Raw genomic sequence first — 18918 nt, 5'->3', positions numbered from 1 at the left:
TTTTTTTTCATTTATTTTTATACAGTGTGGCCCCCATAAGATTGTAAAAGACCTTTGTTGGGGGCATTTTAACATATTTATACATTTGGTTTTTGCTGATTTCCCCCTGTAGCTTGTATATTATCTTGGGTTTGGTACATTATACAGGGTGGGCCATTTATATGGATACACCTAAATTAAATGGGAATGGTTGGTGAGATCAACTTCCTGTTTGTGGCACATTAGTATATGGGAGGGGGAAAACTTTTCCAGATGGGTGGTGACCATGGCGACCATTTTGAAGTTGGCCATTTTGGATCCAACTTTTTATTTTTTTCAATGGGAAGAGGGTCATGTGACACATCAAACCTATTGAGAATGTCATAAGAAAAACAATGATGTGCTTGGTTTTAACGTAACTTTATTCTTTCATGAGTTTTTTACAAGTTTATGACCACTTATAAAATGTGTTCAAAGTGCTGCCCATTGTGTTGGATTCTCAATCCAACCCTCTTCTCCCACTCTTGACACACTGATAAGCAACACCACAGAAGAAATGCTAGCACAGGCTTCCAGTATCCGTTGTTTCAGATGCTGCACATCTCGTATCTTGATGGTATATGGTGTGGTATATGGGGTACAAAGATAGTGGGGCCATTCTTCATCAATGCCACTGGATATCTGAAATTGCTACATGATGATGTGTTGCCCTCTTTATGCACTGAAGATGGCACGTTCCCTGAGTTTTTCCAACAAGATGGTGCACCACCACATTATGGGTGTCAGGTCCGAGTATTCCTACATGAACAGTTTCCTGGAAAGTGGATTGGTCGTCGTGGGCCAGTTGAATGGCCACCAAGGTCTCCCGATCTGACCCCCTTAAACTTTTATCTTTGGGGTCATCTGAAGGCAGTTGTCTATGCTGTGAAGATACGAGATGTGCAGCATCTGAAAGAACAAAGAGTTTCCTTCAAAGTCATTGCCATCATTTTATGGTAAACAATAAGGCTGGAAACTTTAGAGTTCTTAGATTAAACTATATATGTTTTTATTTTCTATAGAAATACAGTACTTTAACAATATTCATGTAACAATTATGTTACTCTAAAGCATTGTTTACTTTCTTAATATTCAAGTATTACTTCTTAGTGACTTATTTGTATGGTTTGTTTGGTTTATTCCCCACTTATTTTCTCCTATTTTTTCCTTGTTTACCCCCCTCATCCTCTTCCATTAACCTCCTCTCTTACCTCGCATCCTTCCTAATATTAATAATATTGTAAAATCTCAATTAAAATAATTTGTTGAAAGATCACTGTCCGTTATTGGAAATCCCTGGACTGAAAATCCCATGAGGAACAGAGGTTTAAATCATTAAAACACAAGTTATACTGCATCTACTGTATCTTTTCTTAAAAAACTATATACTGTACCAGCACCCTCGCTCTATAACATGATGCCTGCAGTTTAGACTGCCTTTTCATGGCAACAGGTTCCCTTTAACGAATTTGGCACATCTTATCAGTGGTGTGCACCTTGCCAGAAATATTACTCTAGTTACACTTGGAGTAACATTTCTGCCATAATGTGCGCTGCCACTTTTGATGAATTTGTCAGGTGAGCACTGACATGGTCGACAGTGGCATGGAAACGTGAAAACTTGCAATTTTTTGGTGTGCACTAAAAATTGTGACTTTTCAAAGTTTTTTCACACATAAATACTTTGTTGAATCCGGTGTTTTTAGAAGCCATAACTAATCCTATCTTATGAATAGCCTTTGTGTTGTTTTTTTCTTCATTAAAGGACATTAAAGAACCTGTGTTTGGATATGTAGAGAAAAACTTGAAAGCTCTTCAAACCAGTAATAGAGAAGACAAATTCATCGTGTGCTTGAATAAAATCGTTAAAAATATTCCACTGTTTGCTGACAGGTAAAACCAATTAAATATAGTTGTTTATTAGTTCCATTATTGCATACATATATATTCTAGATTTCTATTTCATTTTTTACAGATTTATAAACATTATTCTCTACCAGCTACCAAAGCTTCATGGAGTTCTCAAAACCCAATGTCTTGAAATAATAATGTCCAGGGCTGAGGAAATACCAGATCTCTTTCTCGAGCTAAGAAATAGGGATTTCAAGCAAATTATGAGCAACCGGTAAGGCAAGATCTATTCTTTCTTCTTTTCCCCTAATTATTTAAAGCTCATGATAGGCAATCAAATACTCAATAACAAGGGTTCAACCATTGGGAACCCCACAAATGAGTACAACTTTTGTTGCTTACCTGGTACAATATCTTACAGGATTTTTACAGTTTTAACAGCCTGTTATGCAGAATGAAACATTGTATCAAACTAGTATAGAGATTTTTGCTGACAATATATGTGCTCTGTTCACATCAGTGTTTTTAATTCTATTGTTCAGCTCTTTTATAGGAGCCAAAGAATCAAAGTACTGGCAAAGCCGTACCCTTTACATGCCAGTCACCAGCAATGCCCAACACACCTCACTGATTATTATGAGGTCTGTTGGGTTACTGTTTTGTTGGCCAGCGCTTTAAAGGACATGTTAGTCACCATGCTGCTCTATTTTGTCATATATTTTCAGCTGTATCCGTGATGGATGCTCCTTGCGTATCTTCTGGATGCTGTTTTAAATGTCTAAGCTCATTCTTATTGGCACTATTTTGATACTACCACTAATTAATTTAATTAACTACATAAATAGTCTATTTTTCATAAAGTAGTAAAAAACAAAGCTAGTCGGAGCTATATATGGATATATCAAGGTCAATATGTTTTATATTTATACACACTGATAACAAATAAATTGAGCCTTAATGTCCCTAATATTTTGCTCTTCAAAGTATGCTCCCTTAGTGTACAAATGGCCATCTGATCAATCACCTTGTCTTCTAGCCACATCCAAAAAACGATTTTGGCTTGTTGCTTGCACATCTCAAACACATCGGTACAGATGATGCCAAAGAAGTTCAATTGGGTAGCAATCAGGTGCTCTTCAGTACCTGTTTTTACTGAAAATACTCTTTTACAAAGGACTGGACGTATATTATCGGTCGTTATCTTGCTCTTATTTTGAAAACTTGATCAATAAGGTGACCGCGAGAAGAAATGGCATGGCGCACCAGGGTGATGTGGTAGCTCTTGGAGTCCATGATTCCTTCTATATTACAAAGTCACCGATTGCATTCTCTTTGATACATTTCCAGACCATAATGGAACCTTTTCCATACTTGACTGTGAGCCGAGTGCAAGCAGGAACCATGTGCTCACCTGTCACAAGATGAACAAACTTGCACCTCTTGGACCCAAACACCTCCAATTTTAATTACTCTGTGTACAGAACCATCTTCCACACACTAGTGGGCCATTTGTGTTTTTTAGCCCACAATAGCCTTTTTTTCATTAATATACCTAAGCAATGGTTTTCAGGTTGCAACACAAACATCGCTATGGATTTCTCTTGGTAAGAGACCAATCAGTCTTTTTTTAACTGGTTAACGCTGTACCAAAACTTTTTCTTTTGTTTTGACAATCATGATTGACACACTTTTCTGCCTCATTGCCATCAGGACTACACAGCTCTGATGAACTGTTTGGAGGACACCTTGATAAATTTGTCCTTCTGTTTCTTGGTCATTTGAGGTTGTCCATGTCGTGGTGGATCAACATTGCTTGCCACCCAGAGAAGCCTTTTCCTGATGAGCAATTTCATGCAAACTATGCTCTTCATTTCTCAAAACAATTGTGCCAGATTTTGATTTAGAATTATTTTCTGGGAGCCATTTACAAGACCAAATTTTACATTTTCACAAGCCTTCACAGGACCAGGCGAACACCGGAGTTCAAAAATCTGTTTCAAAACAACAGTGGTCATGTATCGGAGATATCTCTACAGCATCTTGTAACCTTGCCGCAGATTTTGTCACTTTTCAGTGTACAGAGATTATCCGCCTGTTACCCCCACTTCTTTGAAAATTGCAGTTTTGAAGGATTTATATATAAATGTGCAAAATATGATGAAAGCGCGTGCTGAAAGTGTTTAAAACTGCAAGTGAACTCAACCACAAACTGCCCATGTCACTTTCATCATTTACAGGGAAATCCATTAATCTGGGATTTTATTGAAATTAATGGGCAGTAGTGTACATATAACCTTTTGATCATAAACATATTTGTTACGGTGTTCACCCTACAATAACTTTATTCAGGACGTGGTATGATTATAATGATACAAAATTTTACATTTTTTTTGTTTTTTTTCCAACGGTGTGATCCTGGCCAATGCAGAGGGTACTTGGTTGTATGTAACAGCTCGCTTTCTCTGCAAATGCACGCTCAATGTGCTCTGTCAGGATTATGGGGACACAACATCATTCGCACCAATTGCCTCCCAATGTGGAAGTGAGCGGCACTGAACAATCTCTTTAAATTAGAAAGAATGTATGCAGATGTATGTACAGTTGAAACCAGAAGTTTACATACACTATATAAAAAGACACATATGCATGTTTTTCTCAATATCTGACATGAAATTAGAATAAACCTTTCCCATTTTAGGTCAGTTAGGATTACCATAATTTTTAATATTTGTCAAATGCCAGAATAATGAGAGAGAATGGTTTAAGGCATTTTTATTACTTACTGCAAAGTCAAAAGTTTACATACATTTCATTAGTATTTGGTACCATTGCCCTTAAACTGAATGACTTGGGTCAAACGTTTGGGATATCCTTCCACAAGCTTCTCGCAATAGTTGGTCGGAATTTGGGCCCATTCCTCCTGACAAAACTGGTGTAACTGATCCAGGTTTGTAGGTCGCCTTGCTCGCACTTGCCTTTTCAGCTTTGCCCATAGATTTTCAATAGGATTGAGATCAGGGCTTTGTGATGGCCACTCCAAAACATTGACTTTGTTATCCTGAAGCCACTTTGTTACCATTTTGGCAGTATGCTTCGGGTCATTGTCCATTTGGAAGACCCATTTCCGCCCAAGCTTTAACTTCCTGGCTGATGTATTGAGATGTTGCTTCAGTATTGCCACATAATTTTCTTTTCTCATGATGCCATCTATTTTGTAAAGTGCACCAGTCTCTCCTGCAACAAAACAACACCAAAACATGAGGCTGCCACCCCCGTGTTTCACAGTTGGGATGGTGTTTTTAGGCTTCCAAGCTTCTCCTTTTTCCTCCAAACGTAATGATGGTCATAATGCCCAAAAGTTAAATTTTAGTTTCATCAGACCACAGGACATGTCTCCAGAAATTCAGGTCTTTGTTCCTGTGTGCATTGGCAAACATTAATCTGGCTTTTTTATGTTTCTTTTGGAGTAATGGCTTCTTCCTGGCAGAGTGGCCTTTCAGCCCATGTTGATACAGTACTTGTTTCACTGTGGATATTGACACAATCTTACCAGCGTCCGCCATCATCTTCACAAGGTCTTTTGCTTTTGTCCTTGGGTTGATATGCTCATGTCGGACCAAAGCATGTTCATTTTTGGAACGGTATGATGACTGGACATTCCCATCTTGTTTGTACTTGCGTATAATTGTTTGTACAGATGAACGAGGCACCTTCAGATATCTTGAAATTGTACCCAAGGATGAGCCAGACTTGTGCAAGTCCATAATTATCTTCCTGATATCTTGGCTGATTACTTTAGACTTTCCCATGATGCTACACAAAGAAACAGTGTGTTTCAGGTGTGCATTAAAATACATCCACAGGTGTGTCTTTAATTAACTCAGATGTTGCCAAAAAAACCTAGCAGAAGTTTCAAAACACATGACATCATCATATGGGCAGTTTAGAAGGCATAGTAATCTTAGTGTATGTAAATTTTGACTTTGGAGTAAATAATAAAAATGTCTTAAAACATTCTCTCTCTCTCATTATTCTGACATTTGGCAAATACTAAACATTATGGTAATCCTAATTGACCTAAAGCGGGAAAGGATTATTCTGATTTCATGTCAAATATTGAGAAAAACATGCATATGTGTCTTTTTATATAGTGTATGTAAACTTTTGGTTTCAACTGTTTGTGTATAGAAACAAAAGATCACTTGCACACCCACAGAGAAAAAAATAACAGTATAGAAATGCTATCTACACCTGTATGATGAAATGTAATAGTAGGATAAAATGCATAATAAGCAATTTACCAAGATGGAAACATTCATTTTAGTGAGCTTGTTCTAACTTAAATAGTCTTCCCTGAAATCCAAATTTTCTTATAAAATATTCTGTGCTGTATTGCAATTTAAAAGACACCCATAAAATTAATATTTTGTTACTCCCTTCTTTTGGAATTTTGCTTCATTGCCTGCGTCCAGTTTGCTTACATGCTCTGCTTCCTGTGCTTTCCCCATGCCAGAGCTGTGAAGTTGCTTACGGATGTCCCTGCTACCAGCTGCTTCACACTATTGAGCAGTGCTGACCCAAATGTAATGCATGCCATCCACATGCCAGCGCTGCCTCACACTAATTCACAATGCACAGTGTGAACCAGTGAGGGTGATCATTTGTGAGGGACGGTATATATCCCCCAGGATGCGCATAGTAGGTTATTGATGCTGGAGTGCATTGCAATCACAGACACAGCTGCAGTTGCAGTGCAAAATAAAAGCAAGTTTGAACTGGGTCAAGCTATTTGACCAGGTCAGATTAAGAAAACCCGACATGGGTTTTTATTTTTGGCGTGATCTACAGGATGGTAGTGGGGTGGATCACTTCCTCCAGCCCGGGTCTTACAGTTTTCATTTAAAAACCCCTCAGCAAAGGTTTGGGTGTTTAAGTGGTTTGTTTGCTAGCTGCAGAGCAGGAGGCTCTGTGCGCTGCAAGCCTGTGTGAAGACATAACACAGGTCTGTGAAGATAACGTAACTGGTGCACTTCAGAGTGAAACGGCGCTGCCGTCGCCCACGGCAACAAGTTTACACGGACTGTTTGGACCACCCAGCTGCTATCCGGAGGACATCATTTGCATTTAAGTTGTGAGTTTTTTCAAATAAAGACATTTAAGTTGAACTTTCCTTGGGTGACTGCCTCATTACCATACAGTGTGAACACCGCCGTACTACAACAGTCATCAAGAGGCTGAAGAATCTCACTGAGCAAATGCCGGAATCGCTTCCAATGCTTGCCACTAAAGCCAGGAGGAGGGTCTGCCTGAGACTGGGTGTGACATCAGTTGTGTTGTTATGACCAGTCTCTGAACATTAAAAGACTAGTCGGCATGTGACTGGGTCCTGCAAAATCCAGAATCAGGATGGTGACATTCTAAAATGTCTTTTCTAGGCGACAATGCAAAATGCTGACAGTGAGCATATTACATACTTTCAGCATTCTGCAGCCTAGGTATACACGCTGAATATTAAAAAAAAACAAAAACAAAACAGAAAAAAAAAAACGGACAACCCCTCTACTTGTTAGCCAGTTGTATATTTGGTCAATTTATTTGGTGCACAGAAATCAGATAGGCACGAGTCATCCCGTCTTCTGCTCATTAGGTTCTTATGTTGTGGTTACAACCTTACTCGGGTTAGATTGGCTTTGTTGAATTGCTGTTCTTTACGAGGTTATAATTGATAACTTTCTCATCCCTCATTCCATTTCAGAGACGATGAAAGACAGAGAGTGTGCTTGGACGTGGTGTATAAGTTGTTAGCCAAGCTGAAGCCATGTGAGCTGCGGGAGCTTTTGCCATCAATAACTGCCTTTAGTTCTCACAATTTTCCTGTCTGCCGAGAACGTATGTTCGATATTCTTATGTGGATCTATGACAATTACAGGTAATAGATCCGTAGTTTCATATCTGGTATCTACTGTACATTTATTTATCTTGATATTATTTTTACGCTTATTATTTACCTCTTTTTGCCCATGTTTTCACATGTTGAAGTATTATAGTATTCTATAGTATTCAAATGTAAAAAAGACCCTTCTAGTTCTGAGAAAAAATTAAATACGATGTCAACAAAATTAAAAGACCTTTTTTAAAATGTTTTTTGCAAAATATAGGATTTCTTTTGTTACTTTGCCGTTATATTTTTGAGAGATTTTGACTGCTCTGTGAGATTTCCTTTTGCTATGGAAGAACCAACTGTGCGAAGGAGAATCTGTTTCTATACCTCTAAGTCACACATGTCAAACTCTGGCCCGTGGGCCAAATTAGGCCCCCAGGGTGATTATATTTGGCCTCCACTGGCACTGCCCCCCAGCATTGCACCTTCAACTGTATAGGCATCCTGTATTTCTCGCCCACTGTGATGAGCAGTGAAAAGCTGCAGAAGACACACTGCAGAGATCGGAGCAGCAGGGGACCGGATAGGATAAAGGTATTTTTTCTTTTGTTTTCTTTGTGGGGTCCATTATACTGTATGGAGCATTATGCGAGGCCCATTATACTGCAGGGAGTGTTATGTGAGGCCCATTATACTGCAGGGAGGGCTATGTGGGGCGCATTATACTGCAGGGACGGCTATGTGGGGCGCATTATACTGCAGGGACGGCTATGTGGGGCCCATTATATTGCAGGGAGGGCTATGTGGGGCCCATTATACTGCAGAGTTGTGGGGCCCATTATACTGTATGGAGGGCTATGTGGGGCCCATTATGCTGTATGGAGGACTATGTGGGGCCCATTATGCTGTATGGAGGACTATGTGGGGCCCATTATGCTGTATGGAGGACTATGTGGGGCCCATTATTCTGTATGGAGGACTGTGTGGGGCCCATTATTCTGTATGGAGGACTGTGTGGGGCCCATTATGCTGTATGGAGGACTATGTTGGGCCCATTAATCTGTATGGAGGACTATGTGAGGCCCATTATTCTGTATGGAGGACTATGTGGCGCCCATTATTCCGTATGAAGGACTATGTGGGGCCCATTATTCTGTATGGAGGACTATGTGGAGCCCATTATTATGTATGGAGGACTATGTTGGGCCCATCATTCTGTATGGAGGACTATGTGGGGCCCTTTATGCTGTATGGAGGATTATGTTGGGCCCACTATTTTGTATGGAGGACTATGTTGGGCCCATTATTCTGAATGGAGGACTATGTTGGGCCCATTATTCTGAATGGAGGACTATGTTGGGCCCATTATTCTGTATGGAGGACTATGTGGATCCCATTATTCTGTATGGAGGACTATGTGGGGCCCATTATTCTGTATGGAGGACTATGTGGGGCCCATTATTCTGTATGGAGGACTATGTGGGGCCCATTATTCTGTATGGAGGACTATGTGGGGCCCATTATTCTGTATGGAGGACTATGTGGGGCCCATTATTCTGTATGGAGGACTATGTGGGGCCCATTATTCTGTATGGAAGACTATGTGGGGCCCATTATTCTGTATGGAGGACTATGTGGGGCCCATTATTCTGTATGGAGGACTATGTGGATCCCATTATTCTGTATGGAGGACTATGTGGGGCCCATTATTCTGTATGGAGGACTATGTGGGGCCCATTATTCTGCATGGAGGACTATGTGGGGCCCATTATTCTGTATGGAGGACTATGTGGGGCCCATTATTCTGTATGGAGGACTATGTGGGGCCCATTATTCTGTATGGAGTACTATGTGGGGCCCATTATTCTGTATGGAGGACTATGTGGGGCCCATTATTCTGTATGGAGGACTATGTGGGGCCCATTATTCTGTATGGAGGACTATGTGGGGCCCCTTATTCTGTATGGATGATTATGTGGGGCTCATTATTATGTATGGAGGACTATATGGGGCCCATTGTTCTGTATGGAGGACTATGTTGGGCCCATTATTTTGTATGGAGGACTATGTGGGGCCCAATATTCTGTATGGAGGACTATGTGGGGCCCATTATTCTGTAAAGAGTGATAAGGAAAAACTTCCTCAATTGTAAACCTTTTTTAATAAATAACAAGGTTGGCCCCCTTTGTTAAAGTTTTTAATGTTATCCCTCTGTGTATTTGAGTTTGACATCCCTGCTCTAAGTCAAAAAGTAGAGACATGAACTGAAATCTGGCCTCAAGAGGGGGACGAGTCATTAAAATGTTGGTAGTGTGTGCATCCGCCCTGTCTGAGAGGCGTCTCATATGGCCATGGACTTACATTATATTTATTCTGATTCCTGTGGATGGTCTGGAGCATTGCTGGGGAATATACTGTTTGTCGATTACAGCACATGGACGAGAAATACTGTGAATATGCCTTTTGGAGAGAGTGGGAGACGGGCTATAACAAGATTGCCCTTTCTTAGATCTCTTGCCTTTTCAGTGTAATAACCTTTCTGTCCGTGATATACAGGAGAATCACCTGATTTTGCTCTTGAATAAGAACAATCATCATGAAATAAAAACTAATAACAGCAGTGATTTTCCTTTTTACATTGCTATTACACCTACAAAAGCTGAAATCTCGCAGAAGTCAAAGTCTGGTAGGATTTTGTCATCTTCTGCTATATGTGGAGCCAAGATATCATCATGTCATCTCCACTTTTAAACAACATAGCTTTTACAACTGAATTAAAGATGTATTTTATGAGTTTTCCTAATTATATGCTGTACTAGATGGTGGCCCGATTCTAACGCATCGGGTATTCTAGAATATGTATGCGGCCAACCGGGCGCGCCTAAGCAGCGAAGCAGTGTTTAAATGGGTTGTGCACTACTTTAAATTAACCCCCCAATGTATCCGGGGCCCCTAATGAATTTTGTAATTAAGTCATGTTGTCAATACTGCTTGTGACAACATCGCTGACCACGCACAGCCAGCACGTAATTCCCCCGGCTGCAGCCGGCTCTTGCTTCTGCTTCCATCACGACTATTTGCGGCTGCTGCCAAGGGGTCTCCTGTTCCGCGTACCACGATGAATGAAGCGTTGTGGGTGGGGTTATCCCCCATCGTGTCACACCCAGCATCCACCGCGCGCTCTGTCAATGAATGCACGTGGCGGTGGATGCCGGGTGTGATGGGATGGGGGATAACCCCGCCCACAGCCCATCACTCACCGTGGAACGCGCAACAGGAGACCCCTTGGCTGCAGCCGCAAATAGTCGTGTCATAAGCGGAAGCAAGAGCCAGCTGCAGCCGGGGGGTCACATGCTGCCTGTGAGCGGTGACCTGAGTATAAGCCAAGACCCCTAATTTTACAACAAAAAACTTGGAAAATTTATTGACTTGAGTATAAGCCTAGGGTGGGAAATGCAGCAGCTACTGTTAAATTTCCATATCCTGGTATGTATGGCTCCCTCATCCCCTAATTGTGGTTTGTAAGGCTCCGTCATTCCCCTAATCCTGGTTTGTATGGCCCCCTTATCTTGGCTTGTACGGCCCCCTCACGCGCCAATATCGCTGATTGGGCGGCCGCGACCAATCAGCGAACCGTGTTCGTGAGGACCGGGAAGCGGCACTGCCTGTGCTGGTACTTACGCTGCTAGCGCCGGTCATCTCCCGGCTGCATCGCTGCTTATATCCATGCGGCTACCGGCAAGTGCGAAGGGAGGACCGGGGAGCGGCGCCGCCTAGGCCGCTGGTCGGGGTACTTCTGCTGCGAGCAGCCGTGAGATGAACGGCTAGCGCCGGTCATCTCCCGGCTACATCGCCAATGACCTCCGTGCGGCAAATGAGCCGCTAACTGTCGCCATCTTGTTCTGAAATCCCGCGTCGCTGATTGGCTGCGGCCGGACCAATCAGCGACGCGGAATTTCCTGGACGGACAGACAGACAGGATAAGCCGATTATATAGTAGATATGTGAGATAGATTGTTTACATTTTAGTCTGTAAGAGCTTTTCATAATGGGCCTTCAAGTGTAATATACTGTGTGTTTCTTTAAATGAACACCCAGGACGAGGAGGACCTGAGGTGTTGGTGCATGACACAAGGGAAAAAAACCCAGATGCCCCGGACTGTGCTCTGCACCTCGACCCCTCACCAGGGAAACAGCAGTCATATTTCCAGTATCATTAGTGGCAATACTGTGTTTTTTAGGTTTAGCAATGCAGTTTATGCAATTTGTATATTAAATATGTTTCAGGGATCTGGACAGCCAGTCTGATAGTGATTCACAGGATATTTTTAATATGGCTAAAGAGGTATTGCTTGAAGGACTCGTGGATGAAAAAGCGGAGCTGCAGTAAGTGATTATTTTTAATTCTCTTTCACTTTTTTTTCTAAAAACCCCTTTTCTTTTCTGCACATTTTATGCAAATTAATTAAACATATAAATTGACAATAGAAGACTAGGGTTGAGCCATTTATGGCATATCCACAAGACTGAGGAGAGTTCACAGGGACCTGCGTCTGTCTTGAGACCTTGTCATTGAAGAGGTGGATGAGCACACTTGCAAGTAAATTTTTGGAACTCTCATAAAAATAGAGGGAGCTGCACTTGCGTGTCCATTACAGACAGCACATAATGGGGCCCTTTCTCAAAATATATGTTTGACCTTAATTTAACCAACTTTTATTGCCATTTCTTGTGTATATGCCCTAAATGTCCTAGATGAGATGTCCCCTTTAAGTAACTTTGCAAATACATTACTGGCAAGCTTGTAGATTTTAGTTTTGAAAGAATTAAAATTGTAAATGCAGCAAGTGCAGGCTGTAATTCTACAATGGTGTAAGGTAAGTAATGCAATATGTTCATAAAGCTGCAAATTTTTTCATGTAGATTGTTGTTGCTCCTTGGGTAGTGCTGCGGCCTTAGAGCACTCCAGTATCGTTTATTTTCGCATTACATAGATTAATTGATTACCTAGTGTGATGATGGTGAACCATTTAGAGACTGACTACCTTAACTGCAAGCCAAAATCCACGCATTTGTCGCTATGTGCCAACACAGTATTTTAACATGAATACTGAGGTTTTTGTTCCCATCCTAGTATAATGTCCCCCATACTGCTGTAGTGTCCCCCACACTGTTGTAGTGTCCCCCACACTGTTGTAGTGTCCCCCACACTGTTGTAGTGTCCCCCATACTGTTGTAGTGTCCCCCATACTGTTGTAGTGTCCCCCATACTGTTGTAGTGTCCCCCATTCTGGTATAATGCCTTCCATGCTGATGTTATGTCCCCCATCTCCTTTCTTCTCCAGCACATTTTAAAACGAAACAAACAATTCTACTCTGCCCCGCTCCCATGCTGCGCATCGTCCTCTTCTCGAGCCGGCAGCTGACTTCGGTGTGTTCGTACGGGAGGCACATGGCGTCACTGGCAGGCCGACTAGCGTCGTGTGTTGCAGCTCAGAGAGCCTGCGGGTTTCGGCACCGCAGTACATTTCACCTGAATGTGCATCCTCGGACGCACATTCAGGTGAAATTGGTGTCGGCGGGCCCCTTCCTCACAGGCTAGGTCGCTGTCGCACCCTCTGCAATCATTACTTCATTAGATGCTGGAGTGAGAACACGCTTGCCCACAGAGAGGGCTTTGAGTGCCCCCTCTGGCACGCGTGCTATAGGTTCACCAGCACTGGCCTAGTGTTTGTGATGGGAAGTTTTGATAGTATGCTCCCTTAGACTGGCTTCACACGTAAGCTTTTGATGGTCTGTGTACAGTCCAAGATTTCCGGACCAAACAAGGATGCCCTGACCCTAACTAGCAGGATCATAGATATATATATTAAAACATTAGTTCAGCTCAGGCGATCCGTTGTCAATTCAGAAATCGTGGTCCATACACAGAGTTTGAAGCCGGCCTCAGGGACATTACATGACATCTACTTGAACTTCTGAATAATTCTTTATTATTATCTAATAGCAGGTTATTTGTAGCTGGATTGGCCATGTGACTAAGGGAGCGTAAAAAGATCAAGGACTGTCAAACATGTTTTCGCTTAATAGACTGTTTGCTCTGGTTGACCCCGCAGCTAGACCACTCAGTGCGCGTAGGCTGCCATTGTTCTCGGCAGTGCGGGATGATGTGCTGCTTAGAACAATGATCTTTTATGCAAACCAGAAGATCATTTTGCCTGATGATCGAGCGTTTTGCTGATTCGTTGGGTGATTGGCAGCATTTAAAGACTGCACGGTTATCTTAGGAAAGCTCATTCATAATGATCTTGCAGTATAATTAGACCATAGCAAGAATTGTGCTTTCTAAATTTGTGTTCATCTTGTGATATTTAACTTAGATTTTCTGACAGAATACCCAGTATTAATAGTGTGTCAGGGATCACCCACAGGGACAACACCGGGGGGATCACGCGATATCTCACCATGCCGTCACGCTGTCAGTATTTCGTCCGGAATCGCAAGCATGCGATCCAGACTACTCACTACATGGATTTATCGTCGAGCGAAATGTGAGAGTATGGCGTCACACCGCTGGGTTCCAAAGCCTGGAATCTGTGTTTACGCTCTCCGTACGGTCACTGTCAGCTTCACGATAGCCCAATTATTATTATCCTCTGCCACCACCGCCCTAGTTTGAAATATAATACAGGCCTGGCCGGACGCCTGCGTTTTGGTAGCAGATATGGCTTCGGGGAAGGGAACAATTATAGAACAAAAGAAATAGAACTATTCAATTTTATATTTAATCCAAAAGGGAGGCAGTGTTTAAGAAAAATTATATAAAAGGATGTTACAAAGGAGACATTAAAAATACATAAGCAGTTACATAAAATAAACAGAATAAAAGAAGAAAAACTTACACTATACGATCTCGGAGACGATTCAATATAGGTGGAGGAGGGTCTCCCCAGTTTGATTATGCTGTTATCAAGCAGGACCCGTTACTTATAATCCTTATACCCCCCTGGCAATGAGTGCTCCTCTAATGTCCATGGGTTCTCTGATACCTAAGGGGAGATTTACCCACATGCCCCTTGTGGTGACATAATGTACATTTTTATTAAAAACGCTAACTTATGTGATAACTCATCGCTCTTTGATCGCAGAAGCGTCGAAACGATGACATTTTTTCCCTTATGATTTTACAGTTATATGAAAAAGTTTGGGCACCCCTATTAATCTTAAGCTTAATGTTTTATAAAAATTGGTGTTTTTGCAACAGTTATTTCAGTTTGATATATGTAATAACTGTTGGACACAGTAATGTTTCTGCCTTGAAATGAGGTTTATTGTACTAACAGAAAATGTGCAATCTGCATTCAAACAAAATTTGACAGGTGCATAAGTATGGGCACCTCACCAGAAAAGTGACATTAATATTTAGTAGATCCTCCTTTTGCAAAAATAACAGCCTCTAGTCGCTTCCTGTAGCTTTTAATGATTTCCTGGATCCTGGATGAAGGTATTTTTGACCATTCCTCTATACAAAACAATTCCAGTTCAGTTAAGTTTGATGGTCACCGAGCATGGACAGCCCTCTTCAAATGATCCCACAGATGTTCAATGATATTCAGGTCTGGGGACTGGGATGGCCATTCCAGAACATTGTAATTGTTCCTCTGCATGAATGCCTGAGTAGATTTGGAGCGGTGTTTTGGATCATTGTCTTGCTGAAAGATCCATCCCCTGCGCAACTTCAACTTTGTCACTGATTCTTGAACATTATTGTCAAGAATCTGCTGATACTGAGTGGAATCCATGCGTCCCTCAACTTTAACTAGATTCCCGGTGCCGGCATTGGCCACACAGCCCCAAAGCATGATGGAACCTCCACCAAATTTTACTGTGGGTAGCAAGTGTTTTTCTTGGAATGCTGTGTTTTTTTGCCGCCATGCATAACGCCTTTTTGTATGACCAAACAACTCAATCTTGGTTTCATCAGTCCACAGGACCTTCTTCCAAAAGGAAATTGGCTTCTCCAAATGTTCTTTTGCATACCTCAGCCGATTCTGTTTGTGGCGTGCTTGCAGAAACTGCTTCTTTTGCATCACTCTCCCATACAGCTTCTCCTTGTGCAAAGTGCATTGTATAGTTGACCGATGCACAGTGACACCATCTGCAGCAAGTTGATGCTGCAGCTCTCTGGAGGTGGTTTGAGGATTGTCCTTGACTGATCTCACCATTCTTATTCTCTGCCTTTCTGATGTTTTTCTTGGTCTGCCACTTCTGGCCTTAACAAGAACTGTCCCTGTGTTCTTCCATTTCCTTACTATGTTCCTCACAGTGGAAACTGACAGGTTAAATCTCTGAGACAGCTTTTTTTATCCTTCCCCTGAACAACTATGTTGAATAATCTTTGTTTTCAGATCATTTGACAGTTGTTTTGAGGAGCCCATGATGCCACTCTTCAGAGGAGATTCAAACAGGAGAACAACTTGCAAGTGGCCACTTAAAGGCTGTGTGCCCACGTAGCATTTTTCAAGCGTATATGCTGCGGAATTTCCGCAGCGTAAACGCTTGAAAAACGCATGTATATCCGCACCCCATGGTCCCCAATGGGATTCCGCAAGTTCTATGCACATGCTGCGGATTTTTCCGCAGCGTTTATGCCGCGTTCAAAAATCCGCAGCATGTCATTTAATTTTGCGTTTCCGCAAGCGGAATTGCCTTTGTCCAATGCATAAAAAACGCAAGGCAATTCCGCATGTGGAAAACGCGTGATAAACGCGCGAAAAATGCGCGATAAACGCGTGCGGAATGCGTTTTTCCGGGAGAGGACTTGCATTTATGCAGCAAAAATGTTCTGCTTCATAAATGCAACGTGGGCACATAGCCTAAGTAGCTTTTCTCATGATTGCATACACCTGGCTATGAAGTTCAAAGCTCAATGAGGTTACAAAACCAAAAAAAGTGCTTTAGTAAGTCAGTAAAAAGTAGGTAGGAGTATTTAAAACAAGAAAACGATAAGGGTGCCCATACTTATGCACCTGTCAAATTTTGTTTGAATGCAGATTGCACATTTTCTGTTAGTACAATAAACGTCATTTCAAGGCAGAAACATTACTGTGTCCAACAGTTATTACATATATCAAGCTGAAATAGCTGTTGCAAAAACACCAATTTTTATAAAACATTAAGCTTAAGATTAATAGGGGTGCCCAAACTTTTTCATATAACTGTATCTTCAGTTAGAGACCACACATCACATAGCTGCAGTCTGCTATTCTGGTGTTTTTGCGCTACAGCTCTCTGATTTGGCTTGCAACAATGAAAAACTATGTATGCATTCCTTGGCTGTTTCTGTCACTAGAAATATGGGTCCCAGTATTGTCAGACGCTTTGAACTTACAATATTTCATATTTCGTTTCATAGTCTGATTGTCTGGAGATTTCTTTGTTAAGCTCGGGAAAGCAACTTTCCCAGTTACAAGCAAACTAGTGCCAGTAATTACCCCGCTGCGTGTGCCAGAGACAAGAGCTTGCTTCCTAACGAAGTTATAACACTCCTTGGCTGGCATTTGTTTGTATAAGCTATTTCTCAGGTGTGTGGTAATTGGGGCTTTTGAGCTGAGCAGAAGGGGAATAAGGGAGGGGACTGAACATCTGTGTCGGGCAAATATGGAAGAACATTTTCCTGACATTAAAATTTCCCTGACATAATGGTTGGCCATTATATCTTCATTTTACAAATGTGTTGGGGACATGATTTTGTGGCACTTTCTAATATATACAGTAGGTACAGATTCTTCTCCTTGTTAGTGCCGCCTTCCTCACATACTGCAGTGTTCTCCTGTCCACAAATTGGCTGTTGCTGGAAGAATAGCGACCAGAATCCTCCAACTGAAAAATAATTAATGTGAGAAAGTTGTTTTTCAGTTGGAGGAGGCTGATGGACAGGTCTGGTCACATTTACAATATCTGTTATGGTAAATAGTGCAAAGACAAACTTATGCAAGTCACAACCAGCACCTCCTAGTCACTATAAGTGACTGCAGACTTGTGAATCCTCACATCGCGTGTACCACATGCTGTGAGGATTGTCTGGTGTCTGCATCGGGAGAGGAGGGGACATGGCTGCAAGTATGCAATTTGCATACATGTAGTGATATGCTGCCTAGAAATCACCGAAAAAAATGTTGTATGAACTAGTGTATATTATTAAACCTGATATCACCGATTATACACTATTTAAAAGTAATTTTATTCGTATACATTAAAAATGTTATAAAAAAAAAAAAGTGTACAAAAAAAAAATTACAGATGAACAAAGGTCACAATATCCCTATCCAGTCCACTCGACTTGCTCCTACCAGCGGAGGTTGGCACCCTCTTGAACGCAATTGGCGCCCCTGCTCCTTGTCGGCTTGCACTTCTAACCCTATAGAGCCCAAAAGGGGTAGGGTAATATACCAAAGGAGTTTGTCTTCGAACATATCACAATGGTAATAGTACCATGTTCAACATAATCAGTAATAATAATAATATTTTTTATTTATATAGCGCCAACATATTCCGCAGCACTTTACAATTAAGTGGGGACATGTACAGACAATAAATTCAATACAATTTAAGACCGTTTAAACAGTTAAATTAGGAGTGAGGTCCCTGCTCGCAAGCTTACATTCTACAAGGAAATGGGAGGGGGGGGGGCAATATGTGAAAAGTGCTTGTTATTTCAGGTCTGGCAATTATAATAAATAGGGATTTTCATATAAAGCTGCATGATACGGTCATCAGCCAGTATGTTTAAGTGCAATACTCAAGTATCGAGTGCAGTTATCTTGTGCATGGAGGGTGTGGAGACAGATGAATAGTAGGGAACAGATTCTGAATAATATTTAGAAGAAGGAAACAGGGGAAAGTTAGTTTACTGAGTAGTTAAGGTGGTAAGCTTGTTTAAAGAGATGGGTTTTTAAAGCGCGCTTGAAGACATGGGGGCTAGGCATCAGTCGGATCGCCTGGGGTAGAGCATTCCAGAGAACTGGCAGCATGAGAAAAGTCTTGGAGACGGAGTATGGGGGATGTTAGTCTTAGGTCATTTATAGAACGGAGTGCACGTGTAGGGCGATAGAGATGAGAGAGGAGATATAAGGCGGTGCAGAACTGTGGAGAGCTTTGTGGGTGAG

At 41.7% G+C, this 18918-nt stretch overlaps 1 protein-coding gene across 1 annotated transcript in view; it reads left to right on the top strand.

Annotated features, from left to right (window-relative positions):
* The window catches only part of PRKDC (protein kinase, DNA-activated, catalytic subunit), a 427433-nt gene that overhangs the window by 249274 nt on the left and 159241 nt on the right, over positions 1–18918 (top strand). Inside the window, exons 53-56 of the mRNA XM_073679277.1 lie at positions 1784–1911; positions 1994–2143; positions 7625–7798; positions 12038–12136. Coding sequence (XP_073535378.1) covers positions 1784–1911; positions 1994–2143; positions 7625–7798; positions 12038–12136 — 551 coding nt within the window. The remainder of the gene's footprint in view (positions 1–1783; positions 1912–1993; positions 2144–7624; positions 7799–12037; positions 12137–18918) is intronic.

Source organism: Phyllobates terribilis, unplaced genomic scaffold (assembly GCF_046119375.1).
Source record: "Phyllobates terribilis strain yellow unplaced genomic scaffold, ASM4611937v1 Scaffold_4__5_contigs__length_816908805, whole genome shotgun sequence".
Classification (NCBI taxonomy): domain Eukaryota; kingdom Metazoa; phylum Chordata; class Amphibia; order Anura; family Dendrobatidae; genus Phyllobates; species Phyllobates terribilis.
Note: the sequence above shows the minus strand (reverse complement) of the source record. Positions and strands in the feature narration are given on the sequence as shown.